At 37.2% G+C, this 26,042-nt stretch overlaps 1 protein-coding gene and 1 pseudogene across 1 annotated transcript; both read right to left on the bottom strand.

Moving 5' to 3' along the window:
- Window positions 1–243: 243 nt before the first annotated feature.
- Window positions 244–4,731, bottom strand: LOC118658488 (annotated as a pseudogene).
- Window positions 3,164–24,398, bottom strand: CBR4 (carbonyl reductase 4). Its single transcript, XM_036315101.1, has 5 exons — window positions 24,126–24,398; window positions 22,023–22,143; window positions 18,983–19,119; window positions 16,392–16,526; window positions 3,164–5,420 (listed from the first exon to the last, which is right to left on the bottom strand). The coding sequence occupies exons 1-5, from the start codon at window positions 24,265–24,267 to the stop codon at window positions 5,242–5,244; spliced, it is 714 nt and encodes a 237-aa protein (XP_036170994.1). The 5' UTR covers window positions 24,268–24,398; the 3' UTR covers window positions 3,164–5,241.
- Window positions 24,399–26,042: the final 1,644 nt, after the last annotated feature.

Consider the following 26,042-nt stretch of genomic DNA (forward strand, 5'->3'; position numbering starts at 1 on the left):
GACAGCAGACTGAAGCACACCAGACTTTCTGTGAAAAGGCCCATTTGCTTGCCCTAGAGCTTTGGGCGAGGGGCAGGCTTCCGGTTTGGCATACATCTAGGGGGCCTCTTGAGTTCCTCTCCAGGGATGGAGGCTGGTCAGTGCCATCTTTGCTCTTTCCCTCTACCTGGTTCCAGGTTGGCAGTATGTCCCAGAAAAAAAAAGCTTCTACACTCATCTAGCACCCCCAATTTTTATGTCTGCCGCTTGGGGACACCAAGGAGATGACGGCCATGTTTCACTGCTGTTTATCCTCAGGTCCTTTATCTTCTAAGCTCTTAGTATGTTTTCTTTTAAATATACTAGATATTTAATTTTGATCGAAAATGCAATCTACATGTAAACAAAAAAAATCTACATGTAACACGTCCCACATTTTCCTTTAAATAGAAAAAAGTGCTAAATATCTCTTCATAGCCTATTTGGCCAAAGGTGTCCCACCTATGGTTTTAAAAACAGTCTGCAACTCAATGTTCTGAGATCCTTTCTTGAACTAGAACTCATTCTGTTAGAGAAGTCCTACTGATATTGTCCATAGTCTCTAAAAGGTGAGGATGGTAACCAGGCTGAAGGCAACTGGGAAGAGACTATAGCAAACTGAGGACCATTGAGAAATTGTGCAGAGGCAAATCTTATCAACAAAACACTAGCTCCTTCAATTAAAGCTAGAAGAATGCCACCTATCACAGCTGACCCAACGACAGCCACTGGTCCATTTCTTGCTGCCAGGATGGCTCTTGTTAAGGCTCCACTCTTAATGCAGTTTAGGGGTCCTCCTTCCTCCCAACTTGAAACATAATGCAGTCGATCATGGAAAACTGACCTCCCCGAACTGCAAAGCTTCCTTCCTACTTCGGAGCCCTGGTTTTAACAGTTGTCAAACTCCCTCGTAGTCTGTGGTTCACTCCCACTGGAGAATTGTGAACACCTCTGACTGCTTGAAAACTGCCACCACCTATGGTACCCATCATAAAGACCCCACCACAGTCATCCATAATTCCCCAGGGCAGGGCTCTTGCACGTACTCCTCCTTGATTTCTGAGACAATCTTAAAAGTAGCAAGAGTAAAATCAACTATTTTCCATCAAGAGAACCCCAATACAACTAAAAGCACATTTCACAGCAGAAATTTTGCAGATCAGAAAAAGGGTGGCAACATATACTCAAAGTACTCAAAGAAAAGAATTTCCCAAACTCTATTGGGCACTTTGCTTCAGAATTAAGTGAGAGATAAAGAATTTTTTGGACAAGCAAAAGCATCACCAGTAGACAGATATTACTAGATACTTTAAATAAATTTCTTTAAGGAAACAAAAAGAGGCTAATTAGTAACAGGAAAATGTAGGAAAGAATAAATCTTATGATAAAAGTAAATATACAATTCAGAATAATGAGGTAGATTATTCACTTATACAGGTAGTATGAAGATTAAAAGATAAATAACTATAACTACAATAATTTTTAAGGGATACAGATAAAATTATGTAAATGGTGACATCAAAAACTTAAAATGTGGGATAGGGAATTAAGAATATAAACTCTGCCCAGCCTGTGTGGCTCTGTGGTTGAGCATTGACATATGAACTAGGAGGTCAAGGTTCCATTCCAAGTCAAGGCATATGCCCAGGTTGCAGGCTCGATCCCAAGTAGGGGGTGTGCAGGAGGCACCTGATCAATGATTCTCTCTCATCATTGATGTTTCTCTCTCTCTCTCCCGCTCCCTTCCTCTCTTAAATCAATAACAATATATATTTTAAAAAGAATACAGAGCTTTAAAATACATTCAATTTAAGTTATCAACATAAAATAGACTATTTTAAATATAAATTGCTTTATGTAGCTTTCTGGTAACCACAAAGTAAACACCTATAGCAGCTACACAAAAGATAAAGATAAAGGAATCTAAACATAGCACTAAAAAAAATTTATCAAACCATAACAAATGAGGTTAAGAAAAAAAAAATTGCAGAACAGCCAGAAGACAAATAAGAAAATGGCAGTAAGTACATACCAATCAATAATTATTTAAATGTAAGTGGCCTAAATTTTCCAAAACACATAACAAAACATGGAGCTCATAGATACAGGGAAGAGACTGGTGTTTGCCAGAGGAAAGCAGTAAGTGGCGGGGAAATGGGTGAAGGGGGTCCAAAGTTACAAACGATCGATTAGAAAATAATTACTTCCTGGGGATGCAATGTACGTCCTGTGACTATAGTTAACAATAATGTGCTTTATTTCTGAAAATTGCTAAAAAAATTATTAAAAGTTCTCATCACAAGAAAAAAAAATTTGTAACTATGGGTGGTGATGGATATTCAGTAGACTTACTATATGATCATTTCCCAATATATACAAGTAGTGTATTATGTTGAACACCTGAAACTAATAGAATGTTGTATATGCCATTATATCTCTAAAAAAAACACGAAGTACTTAGACATAGAATTAACAAATTTGTGAAATATGTGTATGCTGAAAACTACAAAAAGTTGCTTAAAGATCCCACTAAATAAAGACAGAGGAATTTTCCATGAAGAGCTTATAATATAGTTAAAAGTGAAATTAATATAAAAGAAACTTTGCCGAAACCGGTTTGGCTCAGTGGATAGAGCGTCGGCTTGCGGACTGAAAGGTCCAAGGTTCGATTCCGGTCAAGGGCATGTACCTGGGTTGCGGGCACATCCCCAGTGGGAGATGTGCAAGGAGGCAGCTGATTGATGTTTCTCTCTCATCGATGTTTCTAACTCTCTCTCTCTCTCCCTCCCTCTCTGTAAAAAATCAATAAAATATATATTAAAAAATAAATAAATAAATAAAAGAAACTTAAAAATTATTAAATACTTTTAGTATGTTTTTCAAGATAGGGTAGTAGTATGATGTCTCAATTTGCATATATTTCCATTTTGAAAGCCTGGAAAAATGTTTCAGCAACGTAAGGCAAAACTCATATATCCAGAATAGACTTCTCCCTTTATTCTACGTGAGAGAAGCATATAAATTCAATGACCTTCTTTGTGCCTATTACTGCCCCCAAAGTAATTTATAACATATAATTCTATCTCTAGAAAGCAGTTAAAAACTGTCTCAGAAACTGAATATGAATAAAAAGTATGAACAGGAGCACAAATTTTAAAGCCTTCCATGCAAAAAATTTAATAATTGTCTTTAAGCACAAATCTTTTTTTAAAAAGTGCAAAACACAAGTTGGATTATGGGCTCATATTTGTCACACAGCAGCTACAGATGAGACTTCTTAAGAATTCAATGAAGTTCTTGAACCACTGAACATAAGCAACAGCTGGCAACTTATTTCAGCAAGTATAAAATTACAAATTCTACCCGGTTAGTGGAAGTGGGTGGAAAATTCACCTGGAGTGGAATAGTGAAAGCTCATTTTACCAATTTCAAAATTTATCCCCATATTACACCGGCAGCTTGATGTGGGCTGGGGGGCAGAGTGGACTAGTTAAAAGGGTTATATTTCTTAAAGTGTAAATATACACTTAAAGTTTAAACCTATCTGTAGCCTACATCTTAGTGTCATCAGTTCCATGAAATACGTTGCTTTCTTCCTAATCACCAGTCAAATCAGCTCCTTTGATAACTGCAGTACATGAGGTGTCCAAAGAAGGGAATTCAGCCTGAGAGGATGTCACAATGAAGAAGTGCAGGTGGCCAAAGGCCTGCAGGTGAGGCAGCGTTAGAAAATGGCCTGCTCTGTCTCCATAAACTCTCCTAGCTTAGAGGCACCATCTTTAATGTTGCATTTCTTATATGTGCCTGGAATTGTTAACACCTGATAAATTCTGTAAGTTACCATGCTTCCATTTAGTAGACAATTTGATTAATAATCTAATTTTATTCACACTTAACAGACGTTCTCACATCCTAAAAAGACTCCTATATATAAAGAAGGTTATTTCAAAGATAAATTCTAAAGAAATTTTTAAGGAATCAGCAAAATTAACTTAAAACATAGATTTGCCTTTATTACTTTTCATTTTATTTATATTTCTTTGTATTACTTTGCATTTATTTACTATATACTATGTTTTTGCACTGACTTTCAATGTAAAATTATGTATGTTTACATAAAATAATGTTCAGCTCCAATAAAACCATAAAAGGATTACTTTTTAAAGTGCAGTAAATATTTAAAACATTTTAAGTAATAAAAATGACCATGAATCCTGTGACATTAAAATATCACACTATTCCCCACAAAATAGTTCAATGAAAAAGAGATGTTCCCTGATATTTTACATAGAGTTTGTGTCTTTATCTCTATTCTCAAATATTTCTTTTAAAACTAATGCTTTTGTTCCTTGTAAGATATCTAATCCATTGTTACTGCATATTTATCATTTATGATTGTAAGTAATTGTTTACTAACTAAAATTTTAGGGTAAAAATCATATTCAAAATACTCTCTATTTTTAAAATGACATTTTTTCATACTATTTTTAAGTAGTTTGCTATACTGTTTTGTGGATTTAAAAAAACACACAACACTTCCACTTCCTACATTAATGAGGTCAATTTAGCAGATACTGAAACCTTAAGATAAGAGTTAATGCTTACTGCTCATCATCATTGAGAATTTCAACAGGACAGATCAACTATACCACACTTATGTTTGTAGACTATTTTGCCCAGCAGCTCAATCAGGGATAAAGACTCTAAATTCATGTTTGGATCAAACTGATACAAGTTTTTTTTCAACCTGTATAAAAACTTATCATCCAAAGCATATTAAAAAGAAATGTAATATTTAACTTTAGCAAGGTTGCAAAGTACTGACAACTAACCAATGCCACATACTCTTATTTTGGCAATGACCCACAAAGTTAACTTCTAGAGCATTCAATCTAATGTAATAAAGTAACTCATGAAAATTAAACTTTATAATTTTTTCCACTTTTGAGACAAAATATATAAATTAGTAATACCTGTTTATAGCACTTGAAAAATTTCTGTATACTAAAATTGCTACAGTCTATAAGGTACATACCATTTAAAAAACACAATTGGTCAAACATTCTTTTCAGATATACACATATAATTCTACATATAAAGGTGGAAATCAACATTTGTAGCATGAATAGGTTTGATTAGCAAATGTCACCCATGTAGATGTGATTGTCTAATCAACAATGTGTGCCTGATTCTAATCACCATTCTACCTGAAAAATCTGTAAATTACATTGTGAGTTGTAATCCCCCATCCACTACCAGAACATGCCCTGTAATATAGGGTGATTCTAAGAGAAACACAACTGCATGTGCCACATCAATAGGTTCTCCAAATCTCCCAAGAGGGATATTTTTCTTTAAATGTTCTTCATTCAAGGCTTTCGTCATATCTGTATGAACAAATCCTAAAAGAGAAATGTTTATTTAGTAGAAAAGAGTAGATACTAAGACAGTTGCTGAATCTCAAATAAAAATAAATTTGCTCGAGAAAAATATTGTATTACTAATAAACCTGTGTAGGAAATACAACAGAGTTTTGCTAGCAATCAAGTAACCAAGTCTACATTTGTATTTGACTTATTAATGAACATTTATTGAACACTAAAATCTTTGATTCCCAAATATTTGGCCCAATTCATAGCACAATATAAGTGGGTACATATAAACATGAATAAAAATTATATTCCTTGGGGAACCTAAAGTTTAAGAAGGAAATAGTCACTTGCACCCCTAATTATAATGTAAGGAATATCCTTATAGAGGTATACATAAAGTGCTACAGAATGGATTAATCACAGGAACCAATTTGGCACTATGACAAAATTAGTTCCATTTGCTATAACTAGGACAGCTGATGATTAGAAAGAACAGTATTTCCAGTATTCGTATAACAAAAAATCTTAGGGTCATATCCAATTCTGACAGAAGTGTACAGAGAAAATTAAAAATTTAACATGGCGCCCTAACCAGTTTGGCTCAGTGGATAGAGCATCAGCCTGCGGACTGAAAGGTCCCAGGTTCGATTCCGGCCAAGGGCATGTACCCTGGTTGCGGGCACATCCTCAGTAGGAGGTGTGCAAGAGGCAACTGATCGATGTTTCTCTCTCATCGATGTTTGTAACTCTCTATCCCTCTCCCTTCCTCTCTGTAAAAAATCAATAAAATATATTTTTTATTTTTTTTTAATATATTTTATTGATTTTTTACAGAGAGGAAGGGAGAGAAATAGAGAGTCAGAAACATCGATAAGAGAGAAACATCGATCAGCTGCCTCCTGCACACCCCCTACCGGGGATGTGCCTGCAACCAAGGTACATGCCCTTGGCCGGAATCGAACCTAGGACCATTCAGTCCGCAGGCCGATGCTCTATCCACTGAGCCAAACCAGTTAGGGCTAAAATATATTTTTTTAAAAAAATTATCATGGTATTGGAGTGTGCAATAAAGTTTGCAGAGAACATGTTTTAAGGTATAATGTTCTACAGTATAAAATACTATGCAATATATTAAGCAACTAATTCTAAATGACTCATATTATAGATATATGCCAGGATTATAAATTTATTAATAAAATCTTGTGATTAGTCTGAGACACACAAACACATATTATCAAAATACTTAATCAATATTCACTATTCAATAATTTAAGCTTAAAAAAAGAAAGCAAGTACTCCTCATAAAATGAACAATTATTTAAAAAATATAAAAATGTTTAAGGTGATAATAAATGGATTAAGAGTTAGACATGACATGTGAAGTGAAAGTTAAATGTGCTGTCTCAAAAATAGTTTCCAAATTGACTTATGTTAAAAATAATTTATATCTAAAACTATAAATCAATTTAAATATACTGCCATTTAAAATACCATTAAAGGTGAACTAAGCACTGGATTAAGAGTTAGAATTAAGCCACAGGTTTATTATGCACTACTATGTAATTATTTAATTTTTCTTTGCCTTAAGTTTTCACTTATAAATATCTAAACATTTGCTTAAGTCTTGAGAGAAATAATCATAGACACATACATAATATCTTAATCCAGCGGTTCTCAACCTGTGGGTCGAGACCCCTTTGGGGGTCGAATGACCCTTTCACAGGGGTCGCCTAAATACATCCTGCATATCAGATATTTACATTACGATTCATAACAGTAGCAAAATTACAGTTATGAAGTAGCAATGAAAATAATTTTATGGTTGGGGGTCACCACAACATGAGGAACTGTATTAAAGGGTCGTGGCTTTAGGAAGGTTGAGAACCACTGCTTTAATCAATAAAGAAAAAAAGAAAATTAAAAAAAAAGAAATAATCATAGATTTTTTTTCTGTCATGAAACCTATGACAATGACAGCTTTATTAGAAAAAAAAACTGGAAATAAGCTGAATGTGTTTCAATAAGAAATTAGCTATAGAAGTCATGGTACATCCACACAATAGAGCAATGTGCAGGCATTAAAATGTTTCTACAGAAACATTTTATATAAGAGAAAACATTTGTATATTTAAGAAGTAGGTTATAAATAAACTCAGTCATACTATTATTAGAAGGTACAAGCTTCCAGTTATAAATAATAAATGTGGTGACTATAGTTAATACTCTACTGTATATTTGAATGTGGTTAACAAAGTAGATATTAAAAATCCTTATCACAAGAAAAAAATGTAACTATGTATGGGGACATATGTTAACTAGACAGAGTGGTGACCATTTCACAATATATACAAATACAGAATCGTCATGCTGTACACCTGAAAGTAATGTAATATGTCAATTTTACCTGACAAAATATATAAATTTTTTAAAAACCAAAAAATACTTATACTGCTGACTAAAAAAATATATATCCCAAAATATTAACAGTGATTAACATTAGGTACTAAAATTACAGATAATGGTTATTTTTTCTTCTTTGTACTTAATTGAACTTCCTAAATGTCTATAACACATATATAATATTTTTTGTAAAAAGTTATTGAAAAAAGATGCACAGTACTAACTTTAGATTATCTAAAATGAGGGCCTGGAATAACAGAAAAAAATTTATATTTTTGTGTTTTACTGAGAGATTACATTATGAAATAAATCTCCTACCATAAAATCTTACCACATTTATTTTAAAAGTTAGCAACATTTCCCTCAATTCCCTTTCCTCTTTAAGAACAATGAGATGGCTAGAAGGATGCAAGAATAAAAAAAGCAGCTGACACAGATAATGATAAAACTGGATAACCAGTCTTGGCATAATTTTAAGTGAACTGTAAATGAAACACCTACAGTGAGGAGTCAATAATCAAAAGGCAATGCAACCATCTCAAGAAGAATGATCATGGGGCTCCTTGATAGCCAAAGTTCAATGGCCTTGAACACATTTACTTTCAAAGATACTTCCAAGAGTGTATTAGAAAGAAAAATTAACCTCACAATTTAAGATAGTTGAATGAATTAAAAGTATAAGTGTCATATTTAAAGCTTATTTATTCCTAAAGAGTTCATGACACAATTATCCTTTATTCTAAGGTCATTCTGAATTCTAGCAAAGTTGGCATAAAATATTTCCCCACTTACTTTCAAACTTTACTATCAAACTCTCAGCAAAAACAAAGCAAACAAACGAACAATCCATGATGTATTTCCATCTTTAAAAAAAAATCAATAAACTAGAGTAAAAATGGTTTACTGAGAGACCTTGCAACTATGATTAACAAATATTAGTCTCAACTTCTCATTGGCTCTGGTGACTTTTTCTCAGGGCAGCATTTTGTGGTAAAAAGGCTGCTAGATTAGGACATTAAACTAGATCCTGTTCCCTACTCTGCTAGCACTATCAGAGAAAGTTAGGACCTGAGGAAAGTTATGCACTCCCTAAAACTATGTGGCTGTTTCTGAATCATAGATTAGTGAGATTTCTTTTAGCTCTACAAAACTACAACTGAAAAATGAAAAATGGATCCCATCAATGGTCCTCATGGCTTTCTTACTTGAAGTTTAGGAAGGTGAGCACCTCTTAAAAGGACCCTCAGTTCTTACACTGGTAGTTGTGTGGAGGTTAGAATATCCCAATTCAACATGCTTATCTGGGGTTTTTTCCTTATTCTGCTAAAAGAGGCTGATTTGCCCTGCTTCTGGGTAGATTGTACAGCTGATATGTTTATCCTTTTAGAGACAAAGACTAAGCTATTTGAAGGTGTTTTCACCCCAAAAAAGGGGACAGATCTAGAACAGGGCAAGAGATATGGGAGCGCAAACCTTGCAGAGGAGGGAAGATTAGGCAGTGAGACAAATTCAAGGACTATCTCAGGGAGATGGAGTGGCCTCTGCCACACAGAGATGTGGGCTGCGAGAACAGACTGATCCTCCAATAACAACCAAGTAAGCCAGATATATGGAATAGATGAAGGTTAATATCTCAAAGCTTTTAATATGATCTTGCTCAGCAGTACAGCCTGGATTCAGTGCGGCAATGGTCTGTGTCCATGTTAGATTAGATTTGTAAATGAGGGAGAGAGGTGCCCTCTGAGTCCAGCAATGACTACAAGTCCAGATCTAGGATCACGTTGTTCAGGCACATGCCTCACAGGAAGATTCTCCCTCCACTACTCAAGTTTGGAAGATAGGAGTGCCTCTCTCCAAACCTGTACTTGGAATGACAAACCTTGTGGGGCAGCAGCCAGCCATCACTGAACTCTACACTAAAGCCTAAAATAAAGTAGTTGTCAGAGGCCAAGTTGAAAGGAAAGGGATGAATTTACCAATAATGGCTTTTCCTCTTTGATCATGATGTTTAATATGGACAGCAAGAACATGTCCAAAGACCCAATTATCTGCAACTTTTTCTAACAGACTTATATTTTTTAGACCAGCTTAGGTTTATTAGAAAATAGAGCACAAAGTAGAAATAATTCCCATATACTTCCTTATCACACTGCACCTCTCCCCAACATCTGGTTTTCCCTGACATCCTGCCTTAGTATGTACACTTGAAGAAACAATATGGATATAGTATTATCAAGCCAAGTCCATAGTTTACATTAGGATTCATCCTTTGGGTTGTACATTCTGTTTTGACAAATGCATAATGTCATGTATCCACCATTACAGTATCATACACAATCATTTTACTGCCCTAAAAATCTATCTGCAGCTTTATAAACTCATATGTCGTCCCCCAAAATATCATAAATCAAATAAAAATGTGCAGCTAGTCTCCGACGATAAGCTACTTCAGCTCTAACAAATTCCAATGTCATTTTATGCTGTAACACATGAACCACATAATCCTCATCGATGCCTATATTCACAGGGCACTGCATATCAACAGTCTTTTGGATTCTATAAAAGACCCGAGCAGAGATATTAGTAGCTCTTAAACGCTCCACACCCATGTTCCTATTGCTTTTCAGTTTGTGCTTTCTCTCCTTAGCCCCACAAACTTTCACTTTACTTGTAATGTTCCAGAAATTGGCTCTACTCCTCAGTTTACATACGTATTTACAATGCCTTTCAAGCTGGGCTATAAAAATTATGAACTACCAGTAGGTACCACTCACTATCCAACTGATGGTGTTATTACTGATCACTTGTTGCACAGTTAGAGGTTTCCAGCTGACTACAAAGCTACAGATAACTGAAATGACATGCACTCAACCAACATAGAACAAGGATACTGCTACTTTAATTCGGTAAATGATGACATACACATTATTGCTTTTTATAAAATAATAGAGGCCCAATGCACGAACTTCGTGCAAGAGTAGGCCTTCCTTCCCCCGGATGCCAGCACCAGCTTCCCTCTGGCACCCAGGATCCGGGCTTCACTCTGGCCGCTGGCAGGCACCCGGGACCCAGGCTCCTTCCCTCCTCCGGCTGCCCTCTGGCACCCAGGACCCGGGCTTCCCTCCGGCCGCTGGCAGGCACCCGGGACCCAGGCTCCTTCCCTCCTCCGGCTGCCCTCAGGCACCCGGGACCAGGGCTGGCTTCCCTCTGGCTCCGGCTTCGTCAGGAAGGACATTCAGAATGATGTCCAGTCTAATTAGCATATTACCCTTTTATTATTATAGATGAACTCTTTAGGAACAGGGACACTCCTCATAAAAGCAAGTGTGGTATGTGCTTCTTATCCAATGAGAATTTATATGTGACAAATTCTAAAGAAAATGTATTTCCTTTATCTATTCCTGGCTAGCTATATAGTATAAATAGCATCTAATTTTCATATTACTTGGTCACTATTTTAGCTTTGAACATTTTGGTATACAGCACAGACTTTATGTTTAAATAAGATACCAGCATATTAGACTATCACCAGTATTAACAATTATGGGATGTGACTACTAGATATTTCTACCAGCTCAGAAGTCCAATCTCTAGGACCTAGAAAAATTAAAATAATCTTAGACACTTCTTTAAGGCAGAAGAAAAAGGCTTGACAAAAACTAGACCAAGATTTTAACCAGAACAAATCTGTATGTCTTAAGATTATGTTTATAAAAATGTATAAGGAAGCAGTGTGTAAAAATCACCTCCACACCCTAGAGCTCATAAGAGTACCTACAATAATATTTTGTCTTGAGTAGCTGCCAAGTTTATGCTAAGTATTTGTCCACAAAACTTTCTCCAGGTAGTTAACATAAAAGCTCTTCAACTTAAAAACAGAACAAAACAAACAAACAAAACAAAACAAAAAACGGGAGAGGGCAAAACTCTTAAGGTATCTTAACAAATAAATGCAATGCTATATTATTTGTCAACATTTAAAATGCATATACCCTGTGAGCCTTGGCCATTTCATTCCCAGGGTTATACTCATATACTCGCACATGTGCAAAATAAAGTATGTACAAGTATTCTCACTGGATTATTAGTTGTAATGGCAAAAGGTCAGACACAATCTAAATGCACATCAAGAGGCAAGAGGTTAAATAAATTACAGTACACCCGTAAAATAGAAATTGTCTTTCAACTAGCCATTAAAAGTGACGCAGCAGTCACAAAAGACTATAAGTTAATGTGATTTCATTTACATAAATTGTCCAGAATTAGGGAAATCTATAGAAATAGAAAGATTAGTGGCTGCTAGAATCTGGGGACATTGTAGAGAAATGGAGAGTAAATACCAATGGCTACAGGGTTTCTTTAGGGATGATGAGAATGTTCCAAAATGTATTATGGTGGTAACAGAACAATTATGTGACTATACTAATGCCACTAAATCATACCCTTTAAATGGGTGCACTGTATATTATGTGAATTGTATTTCCATAAAGCTATTATTAAAAAAGTGATGCAGCGCTATATGGAATCGTAGGGAATCAACTCCAAGATGCATTGGTCTATAAATAAAGGTAAAGAACATTGTGAACAGTATGACATAATTTGTGTTTTCTTTAAAAAAAAAAAAGATACACATACACACTTTATTGGCTTGTTATATGTAAAACAGAAGAAACTAGTTAACAGAGTGTTGCTTTTGAGGAAAGGAACTAGATGAACAGAGGAGCGAAGACTCACTTTTCCCTCTAGGTCTTTTTGTACTTTTGAATTTTGTACCATGTTTGTATTATCTACGGAAAACACATCTCTAAAGCAAGGTATCCATTATAGCTTCATTTTATCAAATACTGTTTCTCATATTCTATATTTTCTAACCAGTAAGATTTAACTATGATGAGTAATTTATTCTATATTTAAAGTAATAACAAAGCTTAGCAACTACCTGATCTTTCAAAAAATCAATAGCCCTAAGTAGGTGATTCAATTGGTTGGAGCACTGTGCCATACACCAGAGTTGCAGTTCCATTCACAGTCAGGGCACATCCCAGATTGTGCATTTGATCCTGGTGGAGGTGCATATGAGAGGCAACTGATTACTGTTTCTCTCTCACATCAATGTTTCTCTCTCTCTCTCTCTCTCTCTCTCTCTCTCTCTCTCTCTCTCTCCCTCCCTCCCTCCCTCCCTCCCTTCCCTTCACCTTCCCTCTCTTCATCCTTACCCCATCTCTAAAATCAATAAATACATATCCTTGGGTGAGAATTAAAAAAATAATAATAATGACAATAATAATGACGATATTAAGCAGCAAATGACAGCCTAATTTATTATTTTCCTTTTCCGTTGCTTTTCCTGTTATGAGTTACTTTTTAAATTATGTTCATTAATTGGAAATTCCATTTGAAGGTGACCAGGAAAACTGACATAAAAAGAAACACATTTGTTCTTGATATCTGTCAGATCTATTAAGAGATATCTGGTAAAGAATAGCATTAAAATTACTATTGAAAACAAAGTTAAGAAATAATCCATAGAATCAATTTATGGTGGAATCAATTTAATTGTACTATTTCAACTTACACTTTGCTTCTGACCAGTGAAGCATATTCATGCTATGAAACCTAAAGATATATAGCCAATATTGAACAGCCACAATTTTAGAAACAGGTTTTTTGTGTAGTATAAATTGCACTGGAAAGATCTTTAGAAACGGTTCTACATACAAACACACTTCCATAACACTCATAAAACTTCCTTTTGTATACAAACTGCATTCCCACTATTTCGCCTGTTGCCTTGACAACTAATTCACACGAACAGAATTAAGCATTCATTCTTCAGCGTTTCCATAGCATCATACATGTATCTTTATATGCATCACATGCCACTGTAGTTATTTGTTTATATGTCTGTCTTTCCCACTGTACTTAGCTCTTTGTGGCAGAGTATCTTATTCATTTTTGTAATTTTGGAACCTAACACAGCCCTTGCATATAGGAGACACTCCCATACGTAAGCCTGCTGAATGATTTATTATGCATTAAGAACACTTACATTGCCCTTAAACCATCAGCTTTTAAATCACCATGACCTAAAATTAACTCTTCATTACCCACACCACTGCAATCTCCAAAAGAGAAGGAAGGACACACATGCAGTTCCAAACCACAAATGATCTATTCTCCACAGGAACGAGGCTAACACTAAAATCAATCAGGCTGTACAAAGCGTACACAAACAGAAAGCAGTGCCAAGATGGCAGGGCAGCTTCTGGATTATCCTTTTTTTTTTAAAATGGATGTACTGTATCTAAACCACAGTCTATCAAATGTTCATGGATTTGCAATGCTTGAATTTATCCAGTATCTATGATGAAACAATGCATTTGGATGCAGGGACATTCTACAGCAAAAGGACTATCAGAACATTTGACCATTCCCTGATCTCTATTGGTTCAACATCAGTGCCAAATAAAAACACCAACTCTAGTGTCCAAACTGAAGCCACTACTTCCACTTATTCTTTCTTACAAACAACCAATAAATGAAACAAATGTCTTTTCTTAATATAGGTAATCAATTCTTAAATACCTACAGTAAGCTAGCACAAAATTCCATGGCTAACTGGCAGAGGTTCATGAAAACACTCATTTACTTCAAAAGTCAAGTAAATACCTAACCAAAATTTCTATCACACCATCTAATGAGTGATACTGGTAGATTCAAGTTTTAGCACATTTTTATTATCCTCTTAACTACCCCAGGCAATTTTATCAACTAGTAATTTGGCAAAAGGGAAGTAATATAAAGGTCAAAGTTACAAAATTGAATAATTCCAGATGGTTTACCAGAACACATTAGCAAAAGGACAAAAAAAGACCTAAGAAACTTCTAATGATACAAAGGAAATCTAAGGGGCCATTACTTTTAAGCTTACCTTAGCTGGGAATGAAAAGATAAAGCTTTTAGTAACAGTCCTGACATAAACCTTCAGCTAATCACTCTCTCCTAGGTCCCAGTCTTCTAACCAGTAAAAATGACTGGAATAAATGAACTACAAGGTCCTTTCCACCTCACATTTTCCCATAATTAAAATTTAAAAGTAAAGATTTTAAAGATAATATAAGGGACAAGGAATTTTTTCTAGTCACCAGTTCACTATTTGATTCTTTTCACAATCATTTTATAATTATTCTACCCAGATATCAATCTATGAGTACCAATTAATAGGCCAATTAATGGCTCCCTTCTCTATAAATAAAAAATAATAATAGTAGAGTTTCTTTGGCCTATAGCAACCTAAACTATAACCCTGATCATTAGGTTTTTATATTTTCCAATTACCAATTAGTAACAGACCAAGTTCATTGGCTTTGTGTTCCATTTACTCCAACAATATTTTCAAGTAATGTGGAATACCCAAAGTCAGCATATAAAAGGAGCAGGTGCACAAAAAGATTCCTCTTGACTTCTTAAAGGGGCTCTGATTTCACACTTGCTCTGTCTTACAGGTGAATTGCCTCTCTATGGCTTGGGTTTTCCTTCATGATTAACAAGAACACAAGTGTTCCTGATGGGTTCCCTAAAGGAAGGCAGCTCTATTGCAAGTTTCCCACTGTGACTTCTACTATTTTGAAAATTCAGTAAATAGCCACCTCTCTATCCATCTTCACTGTTGGCCACAAATCTCAGTTCCTGCTGCACATGGAACAGAACTTGCTGGTGCCAGAGTCCAAGTGTTCTCATTTCTGTTACGACGCACTACCACCTTCCTCCCCACCACATTACACAATGAGCTTCCACTCGGTAATTCAACAGGCAACTGCTGCCAAAATCACTTTAAAATCTTATTACTTCATGGAATGACTTTAAAAAAAGATCTTTCTTCCTCCTGAGTTTGTGTAAATCTCTTTTTTTCCTCCTAATTTTCCTTTGTGTTGAATTTCTAACATGAACCTGGGTAGCTCTCTGAGGTACAATGAAGTCCAGTGAAAGGGATCTTGTCTATTTGGAAAAGATCATTGTATGACCTCTAGCAACTCTTTATCTGTACAAATACTGACTTTCTGGAGTAATTAGATCAGTCAGTATACATGGCTGTTTTGTGAAATGTGCAAACAATATCACCTATGCAGCATTATTTCCTCTGAATTGTACTGTCATTAAAAGCATATTGTTGTACAGAGCTATTCTGATATTTTAAATATAAAGATGTATTTTGTTCCCCACACACACACCTGAAATTGTTACATTCTTAATTTATAACTGATTTTTAAAGGAGACGTTTATCTTGTAATTTTAAATTGGGAATAAGTTTTCAGTAAAAAAAAAATGCAGCATGGTTTATGCAAACAAAACAATCAGGCATTCCTGTTGGCCTCCTCCTTGAGCCTGGTGCACAGCCTGGCAGTGTGGCCTGTCAGGATGCAGGGGGGTCCTCCTGCATGTTGCTACTCAAGTGTCTAGTGGCAATGCAGATTCCAAGCTCCTGCACCAATATGATGAGAAGTGCCTAATGATCCTGATGTACTTATAATCTCTGCAATTATTGTATAAAGCCATAAATATATATAAATTATGTCTAAAAAGAAAAAAGTTTTCACTGACCTGGAGCAACCACATTCACTCTAATTTTCTTTCTTGCTACTTCTTTAGCAAGAGCACGTGAAAATCCAACCAATCCTCCTTTAGTAGCACTGTACACAGACTGACCAGCATTGCCTTTTAAACCAATAATACTTCCTAGAAAGAAAAAAGAAAGGCAAATTCAAACCAATTCACTGGGGTTATTAACTATGGAGATAATTTATACTAAGAAAAAAAAAAGGTATAAATCATTTTGCTTTGTCCTTTGCTAAAATTAGGAATTCTGGCCACTGTCACTTGGGTGGTAAGAGTCTGAATCTGCTCCAGAAAACAGGAAACAGGATTTGAAAGACGCTTACTTGAAACCTCAAATGCCAAGTGGGGTTTGAGAATTGATCCATTAAATGAAAGAAACCCACTTCTATCTCTGAATGAGTCAGACAGAATAAAAATTTTACAGTATTTATAGCAGCTTCCAGTAGGAAGAGGATTCAAACCAGAAAAAGTCAGATAATGGCTCATTAATTTTATGATTCTATAACACAGACATAAGGAAGCATTCATTCCCACCTAAAAAAAGTTCATCTGAAGATAAATCTCACTAAATTTGAATTACTGTCCATCTAACTAAGAAAACTTCAATTACAAACTTTTGATAAAATTGCAATTAGTTACCTTCAGTGATGTAGTATAACTCGCATTGCCTACTAAAGATTCTTAGATGGCCTCATTTATATATGAAAGAATAATTTATAATTCAAATATCAACTGTATGAAAATAAATTCATACAAAACTTAAGTGGGGAAGTAATTTTCTGCACCAGTGAGTGACCTGTACTTATGGTATAAAATTAAGCAAAAAAACCTCACAAAATATTTGAAGTAATTTTATTTTAGAAAACATTCCAAATACTTTTCATATTATAATCAACAACTCCAATATTAAAATGCTTATCTACATTGTATCTTAATAACAAATGATGAGAATGTGAAGTACAGAAAGAGAAAAGAGAGCAGACAGAGGAAATGAAAATGGACAGAGCAAGGTGGATTTGGAAGACAGAGGAATACACAGAAACACAAAAAAGAAAAAAATGTACAGCCATGGAAAAAAGGCCAAAGGAAACTATAAAAGCTTTGGTTTAGCCCTAGCCAATTTAGCTCAGTGGATAGAGCTTCCGCCTGTGGACTGAGGGGTCCTGGGTTCGATTCCAGTTAAGGGCTAGATCCCCAGTTGGGGGTGTTCAGGAAGCGGCCAATCAATGATTCTCTCTCATCACCGATGTTTCTATCTCTCTCTCCCTCTCCCTTCCTCTCTGAAATCAATAAAAATATATTTTTTAAAAAAGCTTTGGTTCATGCCACATACTATTGTTCTTCTGGTCAAAAGTGATAACTTCTGAAATACCATCTATTTTCTAGAAGTTTAAAGTAGTCCTTTCTGTAATAAAATTCTCTTAACTTAAATTCTAATTTTATTTACTTCTAGCACAATTCTAAAGTTTTGCATGCATACAAGGGAGTGATGAAGATTTTTTAAATACATCTGAAAAGGAGATATTTTGGAGTTAAACAAATACATCCCTGGCTATCGGGTGATGTATACCAGAGCTTTCAAGAACCTAAATCATTATCTGGCTATGTTAGAAAGCAAACGTCGGTTCTCTTAATAATCTTTTATAAGAAAACCAATCTCATATTTTTAAGGATAAATGTCAAAAATATGCTAATGCTTATTAGCACAATATTCTTTTCTCATTTTCAAATAAGAAAAACCCTACGTTGTGCTTGGAAAGACATTTCTTATATTAAAAAGAATAGGGTCATTTACTTCAATTAGAAAATATTTCCCTTTTGTGGCTTTTAAAGGTATTATCACTTAAAATTAACAGGCAGATGGTATGCCACTATTTTCAATGACCAAACTGAAATAACATTTCAAATCATTTTGCATTTTAAGGTCTACAGGCACACAGTACACAGTTGATTCACCCCATGAGTCAGATGAACTGAAGACAATAGGTTACTTATATCCAGGCTTTAAAAAAAATGAAAAAGTTACTCTTTTCTTAAAAGCTTTCTCTGAAACCTCTGTACTTGATTTGTCAATGACCCATGCAGCTGCTCTAGACATCATTTTTAGTCCCCAGTATATAACATGTTCAATTCCTTCTCCATGTTTTAAAAACTAGGTTTCACATAAAAATCAGGATGTCCAATTTCTCGTTAAAAATCAAAACAGCTGGCAAAACTGGGACCGACCACGTTTGTGCACAGCAACATTCTACTGGATCTGAGCAGTGCTAGCTCCTGCCATTCCAATGGCCTCTGGACACCAAAGCTGGGTCTTTAGTCATTTATCACATGGCTTGTGCTGTCATTTTTCTAATACCTGGTGCTGTCAGCTCATTCCACACCTACTTGACCACTATACAGATGTGAATCTGTGATTCCTGTTGTACCCATTCATCAGTTAATCAAATCCTTTCTCCACAGATAATAAGATGACACATTTCATCCAAGTTTCACCCATGAACACATTCCAATTTAGTCAATTAAATATTTTTTGGGTACTAAAAGATAACTATAAATTCACAAAGGTGAAGACTCACCTATATTAACAATAGATCCTCTCTGTTGTTGAATCATAGTTTTCATGGCAGCTTTGCAGGTCAGCATGGAACCCAAAAGGTTAGTATGAAGCTGAGATATCATATCTTCAGTTTTTGTTCGTACTAGAAGGCTATCCCTAAAAATTAAAAGCACAAAAATTAAAAATCAAGAAATATATAACATTTTAATGAAAGTAGAGTATAAAAAAATGCTTCATATCTAAGCTAGAATACCTAAAAAGTCCCATTTTAAATTTGGTTTGAGAGGCACTAAAATAACAAGTGATAAGCCAGAAATGATCTGCTTGGAAGCCAATTTCCTATCCCCGCAGGTAGAGTTGCAAATATTCCTGACTGTGAAAAGTGGTGCCATGTAACAAAAACAGCTTGAATTAACTGAGCAATTACTATATTAAGCCTTCCTTGTTTAATAAAATAACATATTATTCTAAATATTCTGTCCAAAATTCACCATTAAAAAAAAAAAAGAATACCAGCTGTGATCCCATTAATGTTAAGTTCATGAATTGACAAAACTTATATATGATAACAAAAGTCAAAATAAGTGTTACCTATAAGGAACTATTAACTGGGAAGAAACAGAGAGCTTTCTGAAGTACTGGAAAAGTTCTATAGCTCGAGATGAATGTTGATTACAAGGTTAAAAATGGTGGAACTGTGCCCTTATTGTATTATCTCAAAAAAAAAATGCAGGGACTTACAGGCAAATTTTAAAATACAGTTTTTATGACAGTGGGTGGGGAGTGAGGGAGGAGGGTGGGGTGGGAACTGGGTGGAGGGGAGTTATGGGGGGGAAAAAGAGGAACAGGAGAAGAAAACCAAGATGGTGGCATAGGTAAACACCGGAGTTAGCTGCCTCGAACAACCACTTCACAAATACAACTAAAAAACGGAACAGACATCACCCAGAACCACAGGAAGACTAGCTGAGGGGAAATTCTTCAACTAGAAGGAAAGAGAACAGCATACGAGACTCAGAGGAGGTGCAGTGCGGAAAATACAAAGGTGCGGAGGTACGCGCGGAGCGGGCTGGTAGCTAAGGGCGCGGTTGTCGGTTTCAATTGGGAGGGAGTCTCAGATTCTGATCTCCAGTTCTGGGCGAGTCTCTAGGGACCCAGACTCAAACGGGAGAAGCGGGACTGTCTGGCATCGGTCGGAACTCGAGGGCAGCTTTCTCTCCGAGGTTTGCAGCGGTTGCTAAGACTCTGAGAGGCAGAGCCTCTGGGGACAGGATCGAGAGCAGCCATAACTGCTCCCTCCACCCGCTCTGTTGATCCAGTGCGACCCACCCCACCCAAGCCCTGCGCAGAGCCATTTGCCAGATAGCCTCAGGCAAAGGCTAGATTAGCACCTCCCTAGAGGACAGAAGTTTTCCCACTACAGACACAGCTGATTCTCACAGCTAGTTGGCCTGGAGGTCAAATCCCCCTAGTATTAACTACAACAATCAAGGCTTAACTACAACAAGACTGCACACAAAGACCACTAGGGGGTGCACCAAGAAAGCATTAAAAAAATTCGGAGACAAAGAAAGAGGACAAAACTGTCAATGGAGGATATTGAGTTCAGAACCACACTTTTAAGGTCTCTCAAGAACTGTCTTGAAGCCGCCGATAAAGTTATTGAGATCCTCAAGAAATCTAATGAGACCCTCGATGTTGTGATAAAGAACCAACTAGAAATTAAGCATGCACGGACTGAAATAACGAATATTATACAGACTCCCAACAGCAGACCAGAGGAGCGCAAGAATCAAGGCAAAGATTTGAAATGCGAAGAAGCAAAAAACACCCAACCAGAAAAGCAAAATGAAAAAAGAATCCGAAAATACGAAGATAGTGTAAGGAGCCTCTGGGATAGCTTCAAGCGTACCAACATCAGAATTATAGGGGTGCCAGAAGATGAGAGAGAGCAAGATATTGAAAACCTATTTGAAGAAATAATGACAGAAAACTTCCCCTACCTGGTGAAAGAAATAGACTTACAAGTCCAGGAAGCGCAGAGAACCCCAAACAAAAGGAATCCAAAGAGGACCACACCAAGACATATCATAATTAAAATGCCAAGAGCAAAAGACAAAGAGAGAATCTTAAAAGCAGCAAGAGAAAGAAACTCAGTTACCTACAAGGGAATACCCATACGACTGTCAGCTGATTTCTCAACAGAAACTTTGCAGGCCAGAAGGGAGTGGCGAGAAATATTCAAAGTGATGAATGCCAAGAACCTACAACCAAGATTACTTTATCCAGCAAAGCTATCATTCAGAACTGAAGGTCAGATAAAGAGCTTCACAGATAAGGAAAAGCTAAAGGAGTTCATCACCACCAAACCAGGATTATATGAAATGCTGAAAGGTATCCTTTAAGAAGAGGAAGAGGAAGAAAAAGGTAAAGATACTAATTATGAACAACAAACATGCATCTATCAACAAGTGAATCTAAGAATCAAGTGAATAAATAATCTGATGAACAGAATGAACTGGTGATTATAATAGAATCAGGGACATAGAAAGGGAATGGACTCACTATTCTTGGTGGGGAAAGGGGTGTGGGAGATGCGGGAAGAGACTGGACAAAAATTGTGCACCTAGGGATGAGGACAGTGGGGTAAGGGCAGAGGGTGGGGTGGGAACTGGGTGGAGGGGAGCTATGGGGGGAAAAAAAGAGGAACAAATGTAATAATCTGAACAATAAAGATTTACTAAAAAAAAAAAAAAAAGAGGAACAAATGTAATAATCTGAACAATAAAGATTTAATTAATCAAAAAAAAAATACAGTTTTTATTCCAATTAGAAGTAAAACAAGTACCTAGCCCGTGCGGTTGAGCATCAGCCTATGAACCAGAAGGTCACAGTTCAACTCCTAGTCCAGGGTTGTGGGCTCAATACCCAGTAGGGGGACGAACAGGAGGCAGCCAATCAATGATTCTCATCATTGATGTTTCTCTCTCTTTCCTCTCTGAAATCAATAAAAACATATGTATATATGTATTTTTAATGTACTTAAATTAGGGACCAACCTGTTAATTCCAGCTGCATTTACCAAGAAGTTAACAGGACCTAAATTTTTCTCCATCTCTTCAAATGTATGTTTAACATCATGCTCTTTGGCAACATCACAGCTAAATGCCAAATGACCACCTAAAAAGCAAAGATCAGAATTCATTATAAGTTGTAACTGGAACTTAAAAATTATTTAGAATACATTTGTTAAGCAACTACCATGAGCTAGGCCTGTGCTAAACTAGAACATAGAGATGAAAGATGATGTCATAGGTTCCTGCTCCCAAGAAGTTCAATCTAATAAAACTGGAGTGGGAGCAGTGGAGAACAAGGATAAATAAAGTAATAGTACAGAATATACACCTTAAAACTTGTTTTTAATCAACAAAAAGGGAAAAGCCTTTTTGGGGGTTCATAATGCTTTGTAAAATTTCCCTAACAATACTTTTATCTTTGACACTGACCCCACCTACTCAATCCATCAATCTTCTGGGTTTTATATTCCTTTTTTGAAACTTATGTCTAATTCTCTTAGGGTTTTGTCCAGTTTTTTTCCTGGTCCTGCCCTGAGCATAAACTCTAGAGTTCTTTTTTCTTTTTCTTCTTCATTATGGTACATGTTTTATTATTATTACTACTATTACCACTACTATTACTATTATTCCAGCCTGACCATTAGGAGAGATTTTTTAAAAAATGTTAAACTACAAACCATGAAAACTTTTTACTCAGAAACAGTTATTTTTTTTAATGCTCATTTTTTCAAATGTTTAAAAAACAAAAAGTTACACTTCAAAGAGCACTCTCTATTTAATAATACAGCATTTTAACACTCTGAAATGTAGATTTATTTTTTTAACTACTTATTTCTGGCAGACCCTGCCTACCTGTTAACACTAGAAGTACTCCCTTGAGCCTTTAAAAGCAGTAAATCCTTGGGAAGTCACACTTCTGGGTGTAAGCCACTCATGGAACATGATTCAAAGAAATGAAGGGCCCCGAGCATCCTGTCTCTCACTCGTGGCTTTCATCTGAAGAGCTGTTGGGTCCACAACAACCCTTGAAAGCTCAGCCAACAGTTCCCATCTAGTCCAGCAAACATGATGGCTGCCGTGACTCCATAAGGACCACCATTTGTTCGCCCCTTTGTCAAAGTAACATAATAGCAAGGAATACGAGCAAGAAGCATTCACTGAAACTCTCCCTGGTCTATAACTTAGGTGTGCGTGTTTTCTTTTAGAAAGTCTACTATTCTCCCAACCAGTGTAACCAATTAGGGTGAACCAATAAGCAATGTTATTTTAAAGGTTCCAGCCACCAGATACATCCCCAGGCCTCTATTCCTGGTAGTGAACGAGGTGCACCTGTCCATCCTAGCAATTAAACAAATGGCTGCATCATAATACCTCCTTACCACCAAGAGACTGAAATTCGGAAAACAAGTAACTGATCCATTATGAAACCGGAGGAAAATAAAGCTGAGGTTTCAATGTAATTAAAAGGAATCTGGCAGAACAAATTCTCAATTGTCCACTTGTAAAAGTCACCAAAAGAATTTAATAACGAATTAAGTGCTTATGGAGCAAAGCAGGTACATCTCAAAACTGGCTGCAACAGTTTGGGGCATCCACACACAGGCAGGAACAGCCCTCAGCAAGAGGGGCCAGGTGTTGAAGCGCCTACCTTTCCAGCCTCAACTCCCTCCCGCCCAGCCCTGACTCCTGGCCACCTGTGATCTTGCCCTGATGGGTGAGCCCCTTGCCCTACATACAAAGTTAGCTGCTGTGTGGCTCTCCTTCCAGACGCCAAAACAAAATAGCTCCCAAGGCCAGCACTAGGGGGGTGGGTGCCTATTAATAGGGCCTCACAAGACAACTAAGTCTCAAGGACCCCAAGCGTCCAGCCCCTGGCAGGAGGCGCTTTGCGGGAAACGGGATCGGGGGGGGGGGGGGGGGGGGGGGGGTCTCTGCACAGCTCGGGAGGGGTGCTCCTGCACGTGGGCAGCTGCATTTGCTAAACCCCAGAGCCCGAAAGGCCAGACCCGCTCCCTTTACAAACGAGGGGACTTAAGGAGCTGGGACCGCAGCCACACAACTGGACAACTCCACCTGGATACCTACCGCCGAGGTCACCGGCGGCGGCTTTGGCCACTTCCAGATTTCTGGCGACGATGGCCAGTCGGTAGCCCTTCTGGGCCATTAACTGGGCCACTGCCCTGCCAATGCCCCGGGAGCCTCCAAAAACAGCACAGACTTTGTCCATCTTGGACCGGGGAGTCGGAAACTTGGAAGAAAGAGGGCTAGGAGTACCAGCCCCTTTCCAGACTTCCAGACTCGCGACTTTTATATCACCGCCGCTGGGCGAACTAACCGCCGCGAGAAAAAGCAGCCTGTTCCCCGCCTCCTGCCCCGACTCTGGCCAACCAGGAGGCCGGGAAGAGGCACTAAGAGTAATGCGTCAGCGCGTCGACGTCTGCGTGCACGGGTTCCCAGGCGCCGCGCCCAAAGAAGACACTGGAGTGAATGAGCCAGGCTGGCCAAGGACTGGCCAGAAAGGGGATGCACTGCATGCTGGGACTTGTAGTCTTGATGCAGAAAAAGAGGTGGCATAGGCCTGCTGCTAAATGAGAAAGGTACTCTTTACCCCCTGGGACGTGGGGGGGGGGGGGGGGGGGTGCGGTGCGGAGCTGTGGTCAATATTAGAGCTCTGATTTCCAACCACTCCAGTTTGCCTGGAAGTAATTGGGTTGTTACGACGCTGGACTTTACGTTTTAAAATCAGGACAGTCCCCATTAAAACGATACAAGTTGATCACCATAGAACCCAGAATATAGGCAGTTATAAGTGAATCTTCGATTGGGGTGATGGCTGCAGGTGCCCTTAACCCCAGCGTTGTTCAAGGGTCAACGGTACACTATTCGGAGTTCCAGTGTCTGCCTTTCACCCAGTGTTTGTCTTTGGCTGGGGAATGCATGCCCTACTTGGAAGAAGTGGTCCCTAAATATCAGGCTCATACCAAAACCTATCCTACCTGTCCCTTCCCTCAAGTTGCCACAGAAATGGGCCTCAGCTCAGCTGGACATTACCATTCATCTCAAGAGGTGTTGCCCTAGCAAAAACACCATATAAGAGGAGCTCAAGAAAAGTTAATTGAATGATTGAATACTCTTGCAGGACTCATAAAACAAGCATCAGCTGCTGCAAATATAGGTGCTAAGTACTCAGAGTTAGTAAAGTAAAAGTTGAGCATTTGTTACAATTATACTGTAAAAAAGGAAGCGTTTCTTGATATAATATCATTAGAGATGAAGTGTAAACAATATCCCCTACTACTTAAAACACACACACACACAAAACCTGGGACAACAGGAGATATATATATTCTGAAACTAAGTGCAAAATTATATTAACATAAAAAATCAGAGAAAAGGGAGAAGATATGAATGCATGGGAAAGCTGGATTTGAGGGCTGGATGCAGAATAAAAGGAGAGAAAGAGAAAAAAAATTAAGCATTCTTTTTTAAATATTATTTTTATTCCACCTAGATCCAAAAGGGATTTCAAATGACTTGCAAAAATATATAAGTAAAACTTCATGCCCATTAGGATGGCTACTATTCAAAAGAAAATAAGTGTTGGTGAGAATGTGGAGAAATTGGAATTCTTGTGCACTCTTATTAGGACTGTGAACTGTCACTTTAAATTCATTAGAAAATGACTTTACAAGGCAAGGGACCACCCTCAGCCCCCAAGGCCAGAACAATAACATGAGGTCAGTGGAAAAATTATACAAATAAAGTCAAGCCAAAAAAATAAAATAAAATAAAGTCAAGCTATAAGAATATATTTGATAGGGGAAGAAATAGAACGTGGTTGGGGACCAGCTATAATTTTAAGAAATATTAATCATGCTCTGTTTATCATGATTATTTTGTTTGGATTAAAGAAGGCACATTCTAATCTGGCTGGGAGTTGCACATGGGACCTGGGAGCTCACCTGGAAATGCAGCCCATCCTCCCCATCTGGGAGCTGCCTA

The sequence above is a fragment of the Myotis myotis genome, unplaced genomic scaffold (genome assembly GCF_014108235.1).
Source record: "Myotis myotis isolate mMyoMyo1 unplaced genomic scaffold, mMyoMyo1.p scaffold_m19_p_6, whole genome shotgun sequence".
NCBI lineage: Eukaryota > Metazoa > Chordata > Mammalia > Chiroptera > Vespertilionidae > Myotis > Myotis myotis.